The sequence below is a fragment of the Mirounga leonina genome, unplaced genomic scaffold, assembly GCF_011800145.1.
Source record: "Mirounga leonina isolate KUSES-001 unplaced genomic scaffold, KU_Mleo_1.0 Mir_357, whole genome shotgun sequence".
Lineage (NCBI taxonomy): Eukaryota > Metazoa > Chordata > Mammalia > Carnivora > Phocidae > Mirounga > Mirounga leonina.
Genome location: NW_023270702.1, coordinates 16512901 through 16532291, shown reverse-complemented (window position 1 = coordinate 16532291; position 19391 = coordinate 16512901). Strand labels below are relative to the sequence as shown.

Sequence of the window (19391 nt, the reverse complement as noted above, 5' to 3'; positions counted from 1 at the left end):
AGGGAGGCTGCGGCGGTGCCAGCAGCTGGTCTGGCCCGGACGGTGACAGCCGGGAGCCCGCTAGTAGGTCCCGCCGAGGTCCCGCTCCGGGACGAGACTGCGCGCCCCGCGCCCGCAGCCAGGGGGCAGAGTTCCCGGGCTCGTGCCACCGCTGGCTACCTGGGGCTCAGTCCCCACCACTCCCCGCCGAGTCCGCGCCTTCTCTTTGCGAGTCCTCTCCACCATCCGGGGCTCGGCAGAGCTCAAGATTTCACCGCCGGCGACCGCTTCCGAGGGGCAGGAGCGGAGGCGCAGCGCGCGACCCGCGGCGGGAGGCGAGATGGGGAGGGGAGGGCGATCCGCGCGCGGGGGCGCGGGAGGGGACTCGAGTGGGGGATTCGAGGGACGCTGCAGCCCCGCCCCCGCCCTCTCCTCTCCTCCTCTTCAGAACCGGAGGAGCCAGAGAGCATGGACCAAACCCTGCCGCTCTGGCACCATGACGCTCGCCCGCTTCGTGGTGGCTCTGGTTTTAGGGGCGCTCCCCGAAGTGATCGGCTTTGATCTAGTCGTCAGTCATCCCCTCCACCACCGCTATCGCCATTCGCTCCTTCGAGGGCCCCGGCACCCTTATTACCTTCCCACCCAGCAGCGGCAACAGAGGGCGCCTCCGCCGCCCCCTCTCCCGCGCGTCCCGCGTCCCCCGCAGGCGCTGCATGCCCAGCGCCTGCACGCCCTCCACGCCGGGCGCACGCCGGGGCCGCACCACCGGGACTGCCCCGCCGGCGAGCCCTGGGTCAACGTGACGGACTTCGGCGCCCCTTGTCTGCGCTGGGCAGAGGTGCCACCCTTCCTCGAGCGGTCGCCCCCGGCGAGCTGGGCTCAGCTGCGAGGGCAGCGCCACAACTTCTGTCGGAGCCCCGACGGCGCGGGCCGACCCTGGTGCTTCTATGGGCACGCCCACGGCAAGGTGGACTGGGGCTACTGCGACTGCAGACACGGTGAGTGGTCCCGGGGCAGCGGCGGCAGCTCGGGACTGGCGGGGAGCCAGCCTGGCTCGCCCAGGGCTTTAGATGTGCCTTGAAGAAAGGGGCTGCTAGTGTGGGGTTTTGGGTTTGCATTGCGGGGTGTGATGGTTGGCTGCCGCCGAGTTACCAGCAAAGTACATTGGTACGGTGACTTTAAATTAGCGAGGCGTGCTTTGTGTGGGAAAGTTGTGAGGATAGTTTTTGTGCAAGGTGCTGCGCCCTGGGTTCGTGGATATGGCCTCTGGCCACTGCTGTGTGTGTGTGTGTGTGTGTGTGTACACGCATGCTCGTCGGGTGGATGTGTGTGCGTTGGGTGGATACGTGTTCTTTGGGTCAGTTTGCCTTGAGGGTGTTACCATCTTTACACGAAAGAGGCAAAGTAAAGGAGGAGATAAAGTTTCTAATTACGTTATGGAAAGAGAATGTTAAATCTAATATGACAACCAATAATAACCTTACCTCCTCCCCATAGATCCCTATTTGGAAGAATGTGATACATTTTTTGCCTTCACTCTCACCACTGACCTATGTTTGAAAAAATATGACAAAATTTCCTGGTCAGAATACAACTTGTCAAAATGATGTTCACTTTCTGGGGCACAATTTGGTAAATATTATCAGTGAGTGAAGAGAAAAGAAAGGAAAAAGAGATAGTAACTATCTTAGGGAAAAAGCAACTTGATATAGTCAAATGCAGTTTTCAAGGATGCCATTTTTTAGCTGTATGTGTTCTTTGTGGGCAATTGGGATTAGTTGGTGACATCAAGAGATAAAGTTGGTAAGATGTTTTGGTTTTATGGTACAATGAAAACATATTAGTAGGTTTAATGTAAGTAAATGATCTGCCTTTGAACAGTGCTTCACTTTGAGTCGTTGGGGTTTTGTTTAACATTAGGGCTTTCCCCCCCCCACACACACCCCTTCTTTAATAGCTGGGAAGAAAAACTTTTTGTCCTTCAAAGTTTGAATTTTCCTTCAAACATCTTGTTGGCAGCTCTCCATCTAAGCTATGGGGCAGGGGTTTCATGAATTGGGATTCTGAAATATGTTGTACTTTATACCTTTTGGAGGTAATTTGGAGGTTGGCTTTCATAGTGCCATTTTTTTCCTACAGACATTTTTATTTATCTGAATTGCATTAGCTTTGAGTTAAAGGAAAGTGATAGGAAGGTTAAGATCAATTATTCTTCATCCTGGAGAATGAAGTCATTGCTATACTCGTGTTTCATGGACAGAATGCCAATGTGGCTATAAAAAAAATTGAGGTGATATCAGGCAAAGAGCTCTAGCAGTGTCTCATTATTTACTGTAAGAGATTATCTGTTGTAAAATATCATGTTCAGCAAACATTGGCATTTTTTTTCACTTTCCTGTTACTGTAATAAATTTCTTATTTTTAAATGTATATTTAGATATGTATATGTAAATATACTGAAAAAAATGGAATTCAAAGTTAAAACACTATAGTGATAAATTGCTCTCTTTCTGACACATAACTCCTTTAACTTCATATTGCAAATGAAGAGAGTCGGTTGTTCTTTGTTTTCCCCCTTGTGTTGAAGAGAAATTTAAATCTAACAGCAGCACAGACTCTTTGTGATGTTTTTATGTTCATAGCTAATTCTCACCAGACAGAATCCCAAACACTGCATAATCGTTGTGTGTGCAGTATTTCCTGGGGCAAAGTGATTGAACACAAGAGAAACAAAAGAAACCACCCAAGATGGGAGATAAATGTCCCCCCCACCCCCAGAACAGGAAAACAATTGGCTGGCTATGTAATCATTAATTACTTCCCCAGACCCAGTCTTGATAACCAGAACTTCCCATCCTTTCATTTACTCACGTTCTGATTAGGCATGATCCATTCCTTTGAAATGACTGGCATGTTCTGAACATACTTACGGCTTTCTGGCCTTGGTCCTACATTTCACTGAGGAGGGTAAACAAAGCTATCATGGAGTAGTGAAAAGAATATGGAATTATGCTTTAGAAAATACTGGTGTCCGTTTTGGCTCTGGCAGTAGCTATGTAGTGTTGGGTAAGACTCTGAACTCCCAGAGCTTTGGTTTCCTTATCTGCAGAAAAGCAGTTTTTGAGTAGATTAATTCAAAGAACTTTTCCAGCTCTGAGCATGTACCAAAATAACCTAGCCTGATAATACCTAGGATTCACTGAACATTCACTCTGTGTTGGATGCTGAGCTAAGCATTTTATATATTAGTTTTCTCATTTAATTCTCATAACAACATTAAAAGGTGAATTGTGCAAGACTGTTGAATCTCAGATCTGTACCTCTGAAACAAATAATGCAATATATGTTAAGAAAAAAAAAAAAGAAGAAGAAGGTAGCGGGAGGGGAAGAATGAAGCGGGGGAAATCGGAGGGGTAGACGAACCATGAGAGACCATGGACTCTGAAAAACAAACAGGGTTCTAGAGGGGAGGGGGGTGGGAGGAGGGTTAGCCTGGTGGTGGGTATTGAGGAGGGCACATTCTGCATGGAGCACTGGGTGTTATGCACAAACAATGAATCATGGAACACTTCATCTAAAACTAATGATGTAATGTATGGGGATTAACATAAGAATAAAAAAAAGGTAGTGTACATTTTCATGTCACAACTCATTTTGCTCTAGTTCTTTAATTATATAAACATGGAGAAATATATGTGCTCTCTGATGATCCTATTTTTGTAGCTTAAGGACTAGTCTTAAAAGAGGAAAGGAATTATATTTGGTCCAATGCACATGATCTCCTGTGTCTTAGGATTTAGAAATATCTAGTTTTTTTTTTTCTTTACAAAAAACAACTAGACAAAAGGAAAGAAAATTTATAGTAGTGAGATCCCTCCTTTAAGAAATAAACTGGCGGCCAGAGTCACGTATCTAGTTACAATGAGAGAAATGAGGAAGTTGGTGTCTTTAAGGTCTAAGCCTAGTTGAAGGGGCGCTGAGGGGATCTCAGATAAGCGAAGGCAAGGTGTGGACACTCCAGTGGCTCAATGTCTGAGAGTGAGAAAGATGCCTGGGCTCTAATTGTATGAAACCGTGAATTAGTAATAGTCATTTGGAGGGTTGGAATTAACCCTAAATCAGCCCAGGGAGTTTGTTCTCATAATGAGCACCTAGGAACTTCTTAAAATGCAGATGCCTAGGCTCTAGCCTTCAGAAGCCCTGATTAAGTAATCATTAGATCTATCTCAGGAATGTGCATTTCTGACGAGCAGTCAAGGTGATTTGGATGCTGAAGACCCTTTGTCACACTTGGGAAAACCATGGGAGGGCATCAGAACCCATCTAGAATGTATAATGGTGGGTGATTAGGTAGACTGAGTCCACCATCTGTGACTTAATTCTGCTAGGTGTAGGATCAAGAAGAAGGCATGCCAATCTATGGTTAACTTTTTGTGTCATTCTAGGAAATGGCACCACTGTTTTTCATTTGACTGGTGTGGGATAATAATAACCTAGTTCACCAGAGTATGATTATTAACTGCACGTGAGCTAGGTTATTTTTTATGTTTCTACAGAAAGAATTAACACGCAAATGATTCTTCCCCCCTACCCCCCGCATACCCTGCAGTAATTTAGAGCTTCCCGGCTAGGAAGGGAAAATCACTTTCCAGTCACTGGTTGGCATGGCAGGTGGGACAACTTGACGCTGTGCTAACTACTCTCCATTACAAGCAGCCGAGCGGAACTCAGCCATCGGTGACTGATGACTGATGGGTAAAACAGGTACAATAAGAGATGATAATGCTCTAATGATGGAGATGTCACCAGAAGGAATGATTCCTAGACCTGACTTTTTGTCATGTCATCATGGTAAGCTGTTCATATGCATGTACCCTCTGCAATCTCCTGATTCAAACAGAGATAGCAGACTTGTGGGACAATTGTTTACAGGCTGTACTCTTTGAAGTCCATCTGGTGTTTGAAGTGAATGTTAATTAAAAAGTTGGCTGAAAACTGTCCCTTTAAAAAAAAATGCTGCATTCTTGATTCTGTGTAGCAGGTTCTCAGAAACATTAGCAATACCAGATTTGATATATTTCCTGGCTGGATTTTAAATTTTGAGCTCAATCTGCTCTTCAGGATAAGGCAGATGTAAAATACTTTGATTTGAGGCATTGTCTGACTCTTTACTAGTTTGAGGACGTGTTTTTAAGATGAAAATAAGATATCTAGTTACTGTTGCCTTTTTAAAAATGTTTTATTTATTTATTTGAGAGAGAGAGAGAGAGAGGATGAGTGGGAGGTGCAGAGGGAAAGAGGAGAGAGAATCTCAAGCATGTGAACTGGGAGCCAGATACAGGGCTCAATCTCATGACCCTAACATCATGACCTGAGCCAAAGTCAAGCAAGAGTCCAGTGTTTAACTGACTGAGCCACCCAGGTGCCCCTAGATTCTATTGCCTTTTGTGAGTGATTATCTGTGAGTGTAAATAGATATGTGGCCATTGTCTTTGGGGGTGTGTGTGTGTGTTAAGGTAATCTTTGTAAAAGTGATTTGGTTCATAGGTGCCTGGGTGGCTCACTGGGTTAAGTGTCTGCCTTCAACTCAGGTCATGATCTCAAAGTCCTGGGTTGGAGCCCCACTCTGAGCCCTAGTCCTGCTCCTTGCTCAGCAGGGAGTCTGCTTCTCCCCCCACCTCTAGCCCTCCCCCTGCTCCTGCTTTCTCTTTCTCAAATAAATAAATAAAATCTTTAAAAAGAAAAAAAAATGATTTGGTTCGTAATTGTGGAGGCAAACCTAAATATACAGCAATAAGATACTACGCAGAGGTTCCGTTCATTTGATGGATACTACGGAGCTATTAAAGTGATAATTATAAAGATTATATATAAAAAATGGAAAAATGCTTATGATAATGTTAAAGGGAAAAGATAGATACCAAATTTATATACATTATGATTGTGAAAATAAAGATGCCTTTGGAAGAGGAAAAAAATTGTAATTACATACTTGGGTATGAGTGTGGCTTGGATCAGTTAAGGTGGTTTTGATGGCAAAGACTAGAAAACCCAATTCAAAACAACTGAAGCAATAAGGAGATTTGTTGTTCATATTACAAGAAGTTGGGCTCCAACATGGTACAAATGTTTCTCGGCTATTCTTTTGGCTCCTCTGTTCTCTAAGTGTGGCTTATTCCGGGCTTCCCACTGAGACAGGATAGCCTGCAGAAGAAAGAAAGGGCCCCTCCTCATGTAGGTCACATAGAAAGCAAGGAAACCTTCGAGAATTTCACCCCCCCCCCGACACTTGCTCCTGCATTTCATTGGCCAAGACTGGATCACATGTTCCTCTGGCACTCTCTGGAAAGGAAAATTCGATTAACACAATTGGGTAGTTTAATCAGGATTAATCTCGGAACAACTATGGGCTCTCCTGCAGGAGGAAGTGAGGTTGTTGTTGAGGAGAACCAACAGGGTCTGCTAAGAGATATGGTTGGAGTTTGTCCTTGCATTTGGGAAATTTAATGCGATGAAAAATGGTGGCAAGTAGGGGCGCCTGGGTGGCTCAGTTGGTTGAGCCGCTGCCTTCGGCTCAGGTCATATTCCCAGGGTACTGGGATTGAGCCCCGCATCGGGCTCCCTGCTCAGCAAGAGCCTGCCTCTCCCTCGCCCTCTGCCTAGTTGTGCTCTCTCTGTCAAATAAATAAAAATTAAAAAATCTTTAAAAAAATCGTAGTAAGTAATTTTAAAAAATTGTTCTGTGAAATGCTACATTTACTTTTCGGCTGAATCTAGATGAATCACATTTAACCCCTGATTTGATTGAAAAAGCATGTTTTCTTGTTTTAAGATGCTATTTGCAGGTCTGGCAAATTTATGTCTGAAGTAAATAATTTCATAATTGTTAAGAATATGGAAGTTAGCTCAGTTGTGAGGTAAACACTTTAATTCTAATTTTGAAGCTTCCCCCATCCCTGAATTAACTCATAAAGCAGGTAGTCCTCTGAAATCTCTTCCTTTAGTCTGCATCTTAAACAGGCATTAAGTTGTGCACTATGCGGACAATTGATTGAGATTGCCTTCCATGTGGTTGGCACCCTGTTCAGGAAATGGTTTTTTTTGCCTCTTGCGCATCTTACTTTTCCAGGGCAGTCTCCCCCCTCTCCACTCCCCTTTCGTCCTGCAAGTCAGTCCAACAATATTAGTAAAAATTTTATTGTATGCAAAGCACTAAAATAATGAGAGTTTTCCCCCACTACAAGACACAACCTCAATACTTTTTATTAGGATCACCAGGGGGACACAAAGGGTGGAAAATGCTGGTTCTTAGAACAAGGCAAGGATAGATTTCATTAAACATTTTCTGAGTTCACACTAGGAGCAGCAATTACAAAGATGAATAAGAAATCACCTGTGTCCTCTGGTTGAGGACACCCACTCTCTGATTGAGATGTCAGAAGAATACTAAGCATTTTCATTACCTTTCCTGTGATCCCTACTCTAGGAGACAGATAAGAGGATTACTATCAGGAGTAGTTTAATTTCATCACTCAGAGCTGAACAATGAAATGTTAATACCCATACCATTTGCTTATGTGTGAATAGTTCAGAGACACACAATTGGTGAAGTTTTCTGCTAGGGTTATATGCATGTGTTGTTAGTATTCCATCATTACACCATGGAGAGAGTCTTCTTTTGCATAATACTGTATAACGTTTTAACGTTTAATACTGTATAACGTTTGATAAAATTTATAAATTTCCAATAATCTCAATGTAAATGGGTAGAATTGCTTTTAAGTATACTCTCTCAGGGCGCCTGGGTGGCTCAGATGGTTAAGTGTTCAGCTCAGGTCATGATCCCAGGACTCTGGGATCAAGCCCCCCATCTTGTTCCTTGCTCAGCGGGGAGCCTGCTTCTCCCTCTCCTTCTCCTGCTCCCCCTTCTTGTGCTCTCTCATTCTGTCAAATAAATAAATAAAATCTTAAAAAAAAAAAGATACTCTCTCATTGTTTAGATACTCTCTCATTTTGACCAGTTGAGATTTTTTTTTTCTCAGCACTGAAGGTATCTACATGAATAATAAATGAACAACTAATATGAATTATGGATGTGAACTAATGGAGGCAGATATAGTTCAGTTGGAACTCAATCCGAGGGAATGTTTCATATGTTAAAAGATGATTTGATTTCATTTTGACGTGGCATGATTTGAATAAAATCTGTTTCACAATGCTAAAGCCAGTTTTGGTTATGGGTAAATATAATCATAGAAAAACATCAAAATTAAACTAGCCTCCTGTACTGTACTTGAAAAATTCAACTAACAACCTCCCAATTCAGTTGTTTTCAGGCAATGTGAATTTTTTCTGTATTTTATAATTAAAATAGGACATGATCATTTAGTGTATTTTCCCAGTGTTGCATTTAATATAAGACATAGGATTATGTTTAATTCATTTGTGAAATATGTGTACTAAATTGTCCAATATGTAATGGGCTTTTTTCTTTGGAATAGTTCATACATTGAAATTCCTCTATCCCTTTCAGCTTTAAGTATACTTTTTGTCCGAGATCGGAACGATAGCTTGATGTCACCAGCATTCATTCTTTCTGGTTCCACCAAAACAATAGCAATGACTAAAATTAATTATTTTGTGCTTCTGTGAAGATCAGTAATAGATGAGAAAGGATTGTATGATAACAGTAATTTTATTTTACTCATTTATCAAATTGTGATTTTAAAAGATTTAAAAAATATATTTTTAATTCTATTCAGAAAACACTACTTCTTCCTTTTTGCTTGTTTTTCTTTCAAACAAGTGACTGCTGTTCTATAAATACATGTTAATTAATGAAATAGGCATACCTTTTCATTTGGTTTATTTTGGAATGAGCTGGATTCACAGACTAAAGACAGCTGACTCACCTGATTCCCTTCCTAGTATTTCTTTTAGTCTCCTTGAAGAATGGAGTATGAAAAGGATGGTTTCGCTAGCTGTCCAAGGACGGGTAACACTATCATGGCTCTATTAGTTTGCTAGGGCTGCTGGAACGAGTACCGCAACTGAGTGGCTTAAACAACAGAAACATACAGGTTCACGATTCTGGAGGCTGAAAGTCCAAGGTCAAGGTGTCAGCAGGGCAGCCCTTCCTCTGAAGATATCAGGGAAGGATCTGTTCATGGGATCTCTTAGCTTCTGGTAGTTCCATGGCTGTGGGAAGTAACCCCAATCTTCAGATGGTGTTCTTCCTCTGTGTGGGCCTCTGTGTCTAAATTTCTCCTTTTTATAAGAACATAGTCATCCTGGATTAGAGCCCACCCTAATGACTTCATGTTAACTTGGTCATCTGCAAAGACCTTGTTTCTAAATAAGGTCACATGCATAGGTAGTGGGGGTTAGCACTTCCAACATTTTGGTGGGGGAGGAATAGAATTCATCACATCATAATAGCCTTACAAACTGACAAACCAATGAGACTTATTTAGGGAATTTTAATCTAGCTAGCTGTTTTCTGGAAGATTTCCTTGTCTCCACTGAGACTGATAAAATGGTTAAAGAGAATCCTTTTTTAATGTCTTTCCATTTGGGGAATTCTTGGGTTTTTTTATTTTTATTTTTTTTAATTTTAAGTAACCCTTCTGCCACACATGGGGTTCAAACTCATGACGCTGAGATCAAGAGTCACATGCTGTGCTGATGGAGCCAACCAGGCGCCCGGGGAATTCCTGTTTTTTAGCAAAATTGCCCATAAAACAAATTTGAGTAACATGCATCTTTTACGTTCCCTTTCTTTTATAAAACTAGAGGTATGACTACGGAGAAGAAAAATAATAGTAAACTAAAATGACAAGTTCAACAGTTTTGGCGGGGAATTAAGATAGTAGAATTCTGAGCATTGTTGCACATTGACACATTTTTGCCTTTAGGTAATTGTAATACCAATAGGCAGTTGACTTTTTTTGGTGGTCGGGGTGGGGGGTGACAATCTATTTCAAGAACCCTGGAGAGTCCTCTCCATGACAGCTTTACAGTTCCAGACTTTCTTCTGGAAAGTTTTGTTTTATAATTAAATGCCTGTTTTAGTTGACCTAAAGCCTCTATTTGAGACTTCAAATTTTAAATTATAATTATTTACACATTTTACAAATAGAAACATTTGGAATAGAATAGTTTCCATCAAATTGGCACCTGAGAGACTTTAAGACAGTGCAGCCCATGTAGTCCAGAGACATTAGCTGAGACTGTGAGGATCATTGCAAAGTGCGTGGCTGGAGTAGGAGAGTGTGAGGGAAGGAAGAGGGATCAATTTTTTTTTTTTTAAAGATTTTATTTATTTATTTGACAGAGAGAGACACAGCGAGAGAGAGGGAACATAAGCAGGGGGAGTGGGAGAGGGAGAAGCAGGCTTCCCGCTGAGCAGGGAGCCCGATGCGGGGCTCAATCCCAGGACCCTGGGACCATGACCCGAGCTGAAGGCAGCCGCTTAACGACTGAGGCACCCAGGCGCCCCGGGGGATCAATTTTTGATAATAAAAGAGTTTTACTATTACTTTAGCAATATAAATGAATTTACCAGGCTTTGACCTTTTGTGGAGTGCTTCATTGTTTCATCCTATTCTTTTTTAATTGAGTTAAGGGTATTTCCCTCCCTTCACTTTGTAATTGTGCACCTATAAATTTGTGCAAATGTATAGTGCTCCTACAAATTTGTACAGCCCATGGGACTCCTCCACTGGAGGGTCAGACTCAAATGTAGATCACAGAATAGTCCCTTCTCTCCTGTTTGCAGGGTGTAAAACCTCTTCAGGCTGTCTTACCCTTCTGCCTGGCTATTTAGTTCCATAAAATGGTAGATTAGTTGCAATATTTCAAATAGAATATTTCACATAGAATGGTGAAAGCCATGTGACATAATGCATAAAGTGCATCATGCAAAGAACATAAATGCATACACACAAAAAAGACATAAAATGCAAAGACATTGCAGGGTCTTTGCTCGGGTTCAGAGATGGGACCATAGCAAGGACAGGAATATAGGAGATAACTTAGAGACAGAGGAACAGTGGGAAGGGTGGGAAACTAGGAAATAGGTGGTCATGGCAGTTGATTTGGTCCAAATCTTCCTCATCCATAAGTTGAGGGAAATGAGTTACAGTTTTTAAGATTTTGACCATCTTGACCATTCTAAGAAAATAAATGAAGCAAGAGCAAAGTAAAACCAAAAACAAATAATAACTGCTACGTATCTTAAATGTAGTGTAAATTGTGTGTTCAAACTTTTACTATTTTGGAGCATGTTATTCTGATATTTTTTAAAGTGCTCTTTCAAATAATTATTTGAAGAATTATGCACTTCCTAGAATTATCTCCCATTAAGAACTACTCACTCTGAGTCCAAAGTAGATAATTTCTCAGAATATGTTAGAAATTTTTATGACCTTATGAAAAGGTCATAAACTAGGTGGGGGTGGAGAGTGGAGCACTACTAGGAAGATGTGTGAGTTGGGGATGTTGGTGATGGAATGGATTCTGACAGAGAATTCATTAGTCATTGACATGCAAATTGACTTTCCAGAATTGTAAATATTTGTATTCATTTGTTAAGGGAAAATTGGATGAGCACTCCACATTTCTTGCCTGATAGCAGAAGCAGCTAAATGAATCCAAGCTTTCAGAGCATGTTTGGAGAATCTGAGAAATGATGGTGGAGTTGATAATTCACCTGGAAGCTATTTCCAGCTCTGTCATTGCCATTATCATGATGCAAGCGTAGTAATTATACTTTATGCAGAGTTTTCTATGTCTTATCTCCAAATGCCTTAATCATTTAGATTTTATGCAAGCATCATTTCTTCTTGATAGCTTTTTGGTGATCTAGGCAGTATTTTGCATTTTATTATGATTTTTTAACATACATAAGTAGTGTTCTAGTTTGTTTCATTACTAGAACTTTCTTCCAACCCTTTGACATGAGTAATTTGGAGAAGGGGGATTAATAAAGAGATAATAGATTAATTTATTTTTTTTAAAGATTTTATTTATTTATTTGACAGAGAGAGAGAGACAGCGAGAGAGGGAACACAAGCAGGGAGAGTGGGAGAGGGAGAAGCAGGCTCCCCGCAGAGCAGGGAGCCTGATGTGGGGCTCGATTCCAGGACTCTGGGATCACGACCAGAGCCAAAGGCAGACACCCAATGACTGAACTACCCAGGCACCCCTAGATTAATTTAAATATCATTTCAAGTAATGTTTGTTTGAGGTGAACAAATTAATTTTTTGAGTTGAAATAAAATGCTGGCATTTGTGATATTCATGATATTATGTAGGTTTCTATAGAAGAGATTTTGTGGTTAAAAAATCATTGAAGTTCAGTTAAACTCTTCAGACCTGTTTCTTTAAAAATGTTTTTGCAGGGGTGCCTGGGTGGCTTAGTCGGTTGGGCGTCTGCCTTTGGCTCAGATCATGATCCCAGGGTCCTGGGATTGAGCCCTGTGTCAGGGTCCCTGCTCAGTGGAGAGCCTGTTTCTCTCTCTCCCTCTACTGCTCCCCCTGCTTGTGTGCTCTCTCTCTCTCTGTAAAATAGATAAATAAAATCTTTTTTAAAAGTTTTGCAGTTCACGATTTTCATTGAGCTAAACAGGGCTTCCTCTTGCTTAGTCTGAATTAAAGAGGTTTGGAGAGTATGAATGACTTTGAGATTTACCTGCTATGTGAATGATCCATGCCCATGCTCTCTCCTAAATAATCAGGATTTGGCAGTATAATGTTTTGCCTCCATTTATTATTCTTTTCTTTGAATTAAATGACACTTTGTGTTTGTCTTGAGACAAACAATATGTGTTTCTTAAATAGTTACATTTCTAAATGATGATGACTTGGAAAATAAGAGATGCCTAGGCCAGTGCAAGTGAAATGAATGGGTAATTTGTGAATCTAATATTTTGGAAAATTATTTTAAAGCCAGACTTTGAAATAACTGAAATATGCAAAATCTGATGGAATTTTTTGGTAGAACTTACTTTCTTAACTTCTTTACCTATGAAATGAAGGCCATCATAAGTGACTTTTAACAGAGTTTTGTGAAATTCTTCAGCTGTCCGAGTTTGCTTTGTCTCTGCTTCAGTGTCCTGCTTGTGGCCTCCCAGTAGACGCTCTGCAAACTGTACTAGTAAGAAGGGAAATGTAGGGCCTCAATCCGCCTGCACTTAAGGGATGTTATTCCCCTCTCCCTCGGGGGTGCTTGCATTTTAATTTTGACTCTTTTCAAGACTGAAAAGAAGGACTCAAATCATGGACCCAGGAGCAGCTAAGTGAGGATGATATGTAAGGGGAAGCGAATTTGCAGGGGCACTCAATTAAACCAAACAATTCTACTTGGTGGGAATTTTCCCAAGACTGACATTAGGCAATGTCATCAACACCAACACCTTTTTGAATTTATAGACATAATCTTTAGAATTTCATGACTACCGCTTGAGGTTAAAAAGAGAAAAAACATTTTCCTCTTTCGTGGTGAATAAATCAGCTGGAAGGAATGTGTAACACAGTCAATAACAGCTAATTTATAAGTAGAGCACTGAATTTTGTTTCTGTGCTTCTTATCTCTGACCTCAGATGAAGTGGAAGGTGATACATACATGATAAGAATTTTGCATGATATCATCTAATATTTGGATGTAATATCAGACATGAGTCACACTCTTGCACTTTTCCCCTTTTAAAATATAATTGATGATTACAGCTTTGTAATAGACCTTGAAGTCCAGAATTGTGATGCCGCCAGCTTTGCTTTTCTTTTTCAACATTCCTCTGGCTATTTGGGGTCTTTTCTGGTTCCATACAAATGTTAGGATTATTTGTTCCATCTCTTTGAAAAAAGTGGATGATATTTTGATAGGGATTGCATTAAATGCATAGATTGCTCTAGGTAGCATTGACGTTTTCACAATATTTATTCTTCCAATCCATGAGCATGGAAGGTTTTTCCATTTCTTTGTGTCTTCCTTAATTTCTTTCATGAGTATTTTATAGTTTTCTGAGTACAGATTCTTTGCCTCTTTGGTTAGATTTATTCCTAGGTATCTTACGGTTTTGGGTGCAATTGTAAATGGGATCGACTCCTTAATTTCTCTTTCTTCTGTCTTGTTGTTGGTGTATAGAAATGTAACTGATTTCTGTGCATTGATTTTATATCCTGCCACTTTACTGAATTCCTGTATGAGTTCTAGCAGTTTTGGGGTGGAGTCTTTTGGGTTTTCCACATAACAAGTTAGGAAACAACAGATGTTGGCAAGGATGCGGAGAACGGGGAACCCTCCTACACTGTTGGTGGGAATGCAAGCTGGTGCAGCCACTCTGGAAAACAGTATGGAGGTTCCTCAAAAAGTTGAAAATAGAGCTACCGTATGACCCAGCAATTGCACTACTGGGTATATACCCCAAAGATACAAATGTAGTGATTTGAAGGGGTACGTGCACCCCAATGTCTATAGCAGCAATGTCCACAATAGCCAAACTATGGAAAGAGCCAAAATGTCCATCGATGAATGAATGGATAAAGAAGAGGTGGTATATATATACAATGGAATATTACGCAGCCATCAAAAAACCCCCGAAATCTTGCCATTTACAACAACGTGGATGGAACTGGAGGGTATTATGCTAAGTGAAATAAGTCAATCAGAGAAAGACATGTATCATATGATCTCACTGATATGAGGAATTCTTAATCTCAGGAAACAAACTGAGGGTTGCTGGAGTGGTGGGGGGTGGGAGGGATGGGGTGACTGGGTGATAGACATCCGGGAGGGTATGTGCTATGGTGAGTGCTGTGAATTGTGTAAGACTGTTGAATCACAGACCTGTACCTCTGAAACAAATAATGCATTATATGTTTAAAAAAAAAAAGAAGAAGATAGCAGGAAGGGAAAAATGGAGGGGGGGAAGCAGAGGGGGAGACGAACGATGAGAGACTATGGACTCTGAGAAACAAACTGAGGGTTCTAGAGGGGAGGGGGGTGGGAGGATGGGTTAGCCTGGTGATGGGTATTAAAGAGGGCACGTTCTGCATGGAGCACTGGGTGTTATACGCAAACAATAAATCATGGAACACTACATCAAAAACTAATGATGTAATGTATGGTGATTAACATAACATAATAAAATAAAATTAAAAAGATAAAATAAAATATAATTGGACTTGCTGTTTGCTTAACTAAAAAAGAAGGCACAATTAGTGTGGACACCATGATGTTAATGACCAAAATCAAATCAAATCAAATCAAATCAAATCAAATCAAATCTGCGAAATCCTCATTTAAACAAAGAAGCACGTGCTGTCAACATGGAGGCCAAATCGTTCTGGCTGGATCTCTCACTGCTTATGTGGAAAAATCATGTCAAGTGAAGACAGGCTCAGTATGTTCAAATGGTTCTTTCTATTAAAGGGTTTTGGGATTCTTTTCTACTTCAGGGTCAGTGCGGCTTCGAGGTGGCAAACACGAGTTTGAAGGCACCGTGGAAATATATGCAAATGGAGCTTGGGGCACAGTGTGTGGCAGCCACTGGGATGATTCGGACGCCTCAGTCATTTGTCACCAGCTGCAGCTGGGGTGAGTTCGCCCATCCTTGCCCAAACCAGGCTGCTGATACCGGAGAGTAATGGCGGGCACCCGTCGCTGCAATGGAAAGATGTCACGCATCTTCCTTTCCCTGCCTCACCTCCCTCATTCTCACTTTTCACAAGAGTTATAAAGAAAGGACCCCACGAGGAAGGAATGCTGACCAGGAAATAAGCAAATGCTGAGTAGTCCGATGTTAAAAGCGTCCTTTGGTCTTTGTCTTTAAAAATCATCCTTTAGTCCTAGGAAGCCAGGAACGGGATTCTGAGGATTGTCCTTTCTCAGTAGCGTCATCTGCATCTCAGTGGCTACTTGTAGCCCTCCACAACTTCCACCTTTTTGTGCGGGAAGGAGGCGACGTTCACCCGCTCTCTCATGCCGAGATGGGAAAGGCGTGGTGTCCAGGCCTGGCGCTTCCGTGCTCGGGAGGCCCTGCTAGCGGGGGCGGCCCGCGGCTTCCCCGCAGCTCTGAGCGCTCTCTGTACACAGTCGGTGCTCGCTACTTGCCACCAGGCCCAGCGCCTTTAAGCCAAGTGCCAGGGGGCTTCACCGGGAGCGGACGGCTCCATTTCGGAACAAAAGGTTTTGCTTCTGTGGTTGTTCTTATTGTTCTGTTTTTGTGTCTCATTTATTTGTTTTATTTTTTTGCAAGTGCACTTGCCAGATGTTTTCCTTGGCCTCTCTCACTAGAGATCTTTAGAAAGCATGGAAACTACCTCGTTATGAACAGGCAGTTCCAAAAGACTGAAAAAAGTTTTGCGGTTTACAAATATTTTGGATTAATAATCAGGGAGTGGTAATACCTAATAGGATGATAGAAACGAAAAGGTTGGTCAACTGCAGTCAGATCAGTAAGAACTTTAATTTGTCTGCTTCCTCCTGTCTTCTCGTTAGGAAGGTGGGCAATAAATATTTAATAAAGACAAACCCTTCTGAAGGCTTAAGTTTTGTTCAGGCTTTTGATGCTGTTAGAGCAGCAAATAGGCTTAATGTACTTATGAATTAACTAATTTTTAAAAGTGAGTGTTGGTGTAAGTCTGGATGAAAGAAGGAATAAGGCTATACAGCTTATAAAGTGTTATGGTGTTTGGGACTGTTAATTACTGATTTGATCAATGAATATTTTGTCTGGCAGATAGTCACTGGCAGGTGGATAGGACACAGAGAGTGATGACTTGATGCTTTTTCTTTTGAGGGTCTTAATGTGTAACAAATTTGTAGACTGGTGTCAGTGTCTTCCTTAAAATACGCACTTATATGTGCGTTTATTACCCCTGAAAATCAGGGAAGAATACGATTTCCTATGAGACTCTGACATAAAAAACCAAAACACTATAGTGGAGATGTGAACTGCTAGTCTTTTGGTTGATGAAAGAATATAAACTATGATCCTGCAAACAGAAACTTCAGATAAACCGATCTGATTACTTATATCATCTCTTAGTGGATCCTTTTTTTTTTTTTTTTAAAGTAATCTCTACACCCAACGTGGGACTCAAAGTCCTGACCCAGAGATCAAGAGTCCCGTACCCTCTGACTGAGCCAGCCAGGCACCCCTCATTTTTATTTATTTTTATTTTTTAGTAGTCCATGAAAAAAAAAAAGTATTATATAATTAGATCAGAGCAGCTCAGAATTATTGCTGTTAAGACATGTTCATATTTTAGATATATCCCAAATGTTTACTGTTTGGTTGATGGTGGAAGCTGTTGTATGGAGACAATTCTAGAGATTACCATGTTAATCAGATAAGCCTTTAATCTTTTTAAAACCACCAGCTTCTTTTTTAAATCTGTAGTATTTGCCCATATATATTTTTTTCCCCTAAAATCAGCCATAGGTAGGAAAGGCACATGCATACCATTAGTTATTTAAGATTGATTAAAAAGATTGCCGTAGGGGGCGCCTGGGTGGCTCGGTCGGTTAAGCAACTGCCTTAGGCTCAGGTCATGATCCCAGGGTCCTGGAATCGAGTCCCACATCGGGCTCCCTGCTCTGCGGGGAGCCTGCTTCTCCCTCTCCCACTCCCCCTGCTTGTGTTCCCTCTCTCGCTGTATCTCTCTGTCAAATAAATAATAAAAATAAAATTAAAAAAAAAAGATTGCTGTAGGTAACCAACCCAAGTTCTAATCTGATGTTTGGATTTCCTTGAAACTTATGCATCCCGTTATATTTTTCTTTTCCTTCCACATCTGTCTTTATTGATTTCTTCCATTTTAAAAAGTCTAAATACTTTGACAAAAAATTCACCTATATTCGATAAACCTAACCTCGATCATTGTGTTTCCAGACGAAAAGGAGTCGCAAAACAAACCCCGCTTTCTGGACTGGGCCTTGTTCCCATTTATTGGAGTCATGTCCGTTGCCGAGGAGATGAAGAAAACATACTGCTTTGTGAAAAAGACGTCTGGCAGGGTGAGGCGTGTCCTCGGAAGATGGCGGCTGCTGTCATGTGTAGCTTTTCCCAGGGTAAAAACGTCTCTTTTACCTTTTCAACAAGATTCCAGATGATAAAATTGTCTTCATCAAATCATTTCCTCAAAGAGTTTAAATACAGACATTAAGTCTGAATCATCATATTATATAGTCAAATCGTCTTCAGTAGGAGTGCATCTAACATTCTGAATTCCATTTAACTTTCAAATGATATCTCACTCTTAACGTGTTTTCTATTTTATCTAATTTGCTTACAGAAATATTGTATATTGTACATGAAACATATATTTTGCTAATGGAAGGTCATGATAGAGTCAAGATGGAAAATCATCTTGGAACCAAATATAAAACACAGCAACTACGACAAAATATTTTCACTTTATAGGATAGAATATGATTGTGGAACCAGTGTTCTCCTTTGAGTTGTCAATAGCACATTCCACAATATGGATAACTGCCTCGGATAAAAGCTCCTTCACAAGGGGCGCCTGGGTGGCTCAGTCCTTAAGCGTCTGCCTTCGGCTCAGGTCATGATCCCAGGGTCCTGGGATCGAGTCCTGCATCGGGCTCCCTGCTCTGCAGAGAGCCTGCTTCTCCCTCTCCCTCTACCTGCTGCTCTGCTTACTTGTGCTCTCTCTCTACCTCTCTGTCAAATTAATAAATAAAATCTTTAAAAAAAAAAAGGGCTCCTTCCCAGCACTATATACTAGCCATGAGATGATGAACATGGTTCAGTAGACATATATGCGGACGTTTGTATGAACATGTGTGGAGAAGGGAACACCTGCTTTTCCTGATGGCTGATGGGTTTTCTGGGGACCGTGGCATATTTTAATGTGTGACCAGAACCTGAGACTATCACACTGTCACAGCGTCCCTTCTTGCATTCTCCTTGAAGATGGCAGCATGATCAGATTTCCTAGGTCTTAAAGAGCTAGCAGCCAGCCCAGGGCATTGGTTTCTGTTGGAGTGCAAGTATCAGAGGAGGAATGGAAACTCTCTCACCACAAAACATACAGAGACTCAACTTAGAGTGACTCCTGTGAATTGGCTGGAAGGACCAATGGAAAGATAGGGTGCAGGTATGTGCTTTGAGAACCACAGTTCTTTTTTGAGTGGGCCAAGCACATGTCAAATCTTGATGTTCTGTAAATTTTTCCTCTCCTGTTTTGGTTCTCCACTTTTGGATAATGCTACTTTGGGCAGTATATGTTTATGCATTATTGCTTCAAGGATGATGTGAATTGGGCTCAGTAACTCGTTACTTTTTGTAGACTGTTGCTTGTGCTCTATGTTCCACCTGATGGATACAATGTTTGACATTTCTCAAGTACTGAAATAAATCAAATCTCGAAAACAATAATTATT

At 41.3% G+C, this 19391-nt stretch overlaps 1 protein-coding gene across 1 annotated transcript in view; it reads left to right on the top strand.

Moving 5' to 3' along the window:
• The first annotated feature begins 412 nt into the window (after nt 1-412).
• PRSS12 (serine protease 12) overlaps nt 413-19391 on the top strand; it is a 74820-nt gene continuing 55841 nt past the window's right edge. The window contains exons 1-3 of the mRNA XM_035030333.1: nt 413-977; nt 15440-15578; nt 17878-18056. Coding sequence (XP_034886224.1) covers nt 476-977; nt 15440-15578; nt 17878-18056 — 820 coding nt within the window. The 5' untranslated portion in view covers nt 413-475. The remainder of the gene's footprint in view (nt 978-15439; nt 15579-17877; nt 18057-19391) is intronic.